The following is a 2,401-nucleotide window of genomic DNA, read 5'->3' as shown; positions in this document are numbered from 1 at the left end:
AGCCGACAATGGAGGAGTCATCTGGGAACTTCTGTAGGTGGCACTCTCCAGAGTTGGAACAGAATCTGAGGTGTAGAGGGTGAACAGAGACGGTGACAGTACAGTTCTTTGGGGTGTGCCAGTGCTGCTCATCCCCACGTCAGACAAGCAGCTGTGCAGCCTGACATATTGTTGGGCTGCAGTGGAGGGATAGTACCACAAACAACCTTTATACTAAAAATGCTTCAACTTTGAAAGATACAAATTAGCTTCAGATGAACTTTGGAAAACATTTTTGACAGGCATCTGTCAACTTTTTGTCCCCCATCTCTGACACTGAAAGTGCATTATCAAGGGATGTCTTAATGGCCAGTAAACCAGTAACCACGAATGACTGCAGGAAAGTAATGTCTTTCACCTGTTTTGTACTGAGGTGACGGCAGAAATCTGGCCAGGGTTCAGTTGGAAAAGTAGTTTTTGTAACTTAAGTTAACTGCCCCTTTTGAACACATTTTATCGTGTAAAGCGTATATATTTATACCTCCCACACCAAACCTAGTAACAAGTAGGCCAACCCAATGAGTCTGTTCATACTAAAGAAACAAAGGTATTCATGACACAGCATGTCTATACAAACACAAATGTAGCCTGTAGTGTGTTTTCTCATTAAACTTTGTATTATTACAGAACGTCGAGCTCCTCCCTGCCCTGCAGATGAGCTGGACATATCTCAGTCTCTGCTCAAGGCTCTGGAGTCAGACAGTGATTCTCCCCCCTGGCCCTCACTGCACATCAACATGGACAACAAGGTCAGGCTCTTTCCCCACACACACACTTCTCCCACTCTGCTCACAACAACAGTCCCTTTACCTTCCTCCCTGCTCCCCTGCCAGGGAGAGGAGAAGCAGCTGTCTGAGAAGTCTCTGCACCCTCCCGCCTCCCCAGCGATGCTCCCTGAGCATCTCAAGTGTAACATCCTCAAGGCCCAGATGGAAGCGGCTTTCAGGGTGAGTACCACACTTCCACCTAACCGTCTAAGCCTTGTGTACTGTAGTGTAAATAACAGCAGTGTCCTCTTCTCCTCCCTGATGAAGAAGGAAGCTCCAACAACACCAAGAATGAAGAACTCAAATGAGACCCTCAATGACAGGCCAGTACCCTCATCCCATCTTCACGTGCTTACACATGTTTCTGCACACGTGTACTTAGGACTAACTGTCCATGTGATGACTCTCTGGTCTTCAGGTATCAGAGCTCGTCTCAAGACTCGGCTGCATCCAGTCTGACTGCAGACAAGACGCCACATCGGCAAGACCGCCACCCGACACCAGAGACACTGCAGTCCAAATCCAACACAAGCACCACCCGCAGAAAACGACTGGTCAGACAGTTCAGCTTGTGAGTACACGTCACCTTTCATTACTGTTGAAGGGCAGAGCTCCAAGAGGGAAACTGCCGCTGGAAACAAAACACTCCACCAAGCACTACGACCTATCTGCGCTCTTTGAACATGACATTTCAGTTCAGAACAATCTGCAGGTCATGTAAGTCACTCAGTCTCTCTTAATTTATTGCTCATCAGTAACCACGAAGATGAAGATAATCTCCCAGAAGCACTTGCAGCCATTTCCTCTCAGAGTACAGGAAAGTCAGGATCTACCAGCTCATTGGATAAACAGATACAGCCGTCCATATATCCACAGGTAACACACAATCTCACACACACACCTTAAAAATCCATTAAGGAGTGTTTGTTTAATACACTACACTCCACTTATGTGGGATTAATTCAGCATTTCAGCATTACCTGTAAGTAAACAGAGGGATGTCTGTGTGTGTATACATTGATGTGTATTCCAGGTGGATAATATGCCAGCACTGGAGCTGAGTAGTCCATGCTGTCCCTCTCCTTTGCCTTCTCCCCATCTCTCCCCTTCTTACTACCGTAGCTCCATTCCTCACCTGGTCCCATACCTTGCTGCCCATACTGGCAGGTAACACACCTCAATTTTTAATGTTCTCTGGGGCACGTTTGTATTCCTCCAGGGATCTGACAAACTATTTGAGAAAAACTGAAGTAAGCATTTTGGGTTCATGCTAGTGGCCTGTTGGTTAGGATGCATAATAGGGCTTCAACTAACTATTATTTTCATTATCAATTAAGTTAATACAATGCCTGTTCTCTGAACTCTAAAGATATTCAGTTGTTTATATATGTGACAAAGTTATCTTCACATTTGAGGAACTGAATCCCACCTAAGAAATTACTAAAACAATGCATTTGCTTCTATATGTATTGTTTTGACATTATTTTAGATGGTTTTGGAATTTGTTTGTCTCTTAAAGGTGGAATATAATATTCATAGGTATGTTTCATTAGTGTATAATCACCTGAATATAAGAATCATTGTGTTTTTATTAC

General features: G+C 44.2%; 1 protein-coding gene across 1 annotated transcript in view; it reads left to right on the top strand.

The window, feature by feature from the left end:
• Nucleotides 1–2,401, top strand: part of epb41l4b (erythrocyte membrane protein band 4.1 like 4B) — a 15,619-nt gene that overhangs the window by 11,750 nt on the left and 1,468 nt on the right. Inside the window, 6 exon segments of the mRNA XM_035672351.1 lie at nucleotides 667–788; nucleotides 873–986; nucleotides 1,074–1,129; nucleotides 1,225–1,377; nucleotides 1,562–1,682; nucleotides 1,840–1,973. Of these exon segments, the coding sequence (XP_035528244.1) occupies nucleotides 667–788; nucleotides 873–986; nucleotides 1,074–1,129; nucleotides 1,225–1,377; nucleotides 1,562–1,682; nucleotides 1,840–1,973 (700 nt within the window).

This window comes from Morone saxatilis, unplaced genomic scaffold, assembly GCF_004916995.1.
Source record: "Morone saxatilis isolate NCDOM2014 unplaced genomic scaffold, NCSU_SB_2.0 Contig24, whole genome shotgun sequence".
Classification (NCBI taxonomy): domain Eukaryota; kingdom Metazoa; phylum Chordata; class Actinopteri; family Moronidae; genus Morone; species Morone saxatilis.
This window is presented reverse-complemented; position numbering and strand designations above follow the sequence as displayed.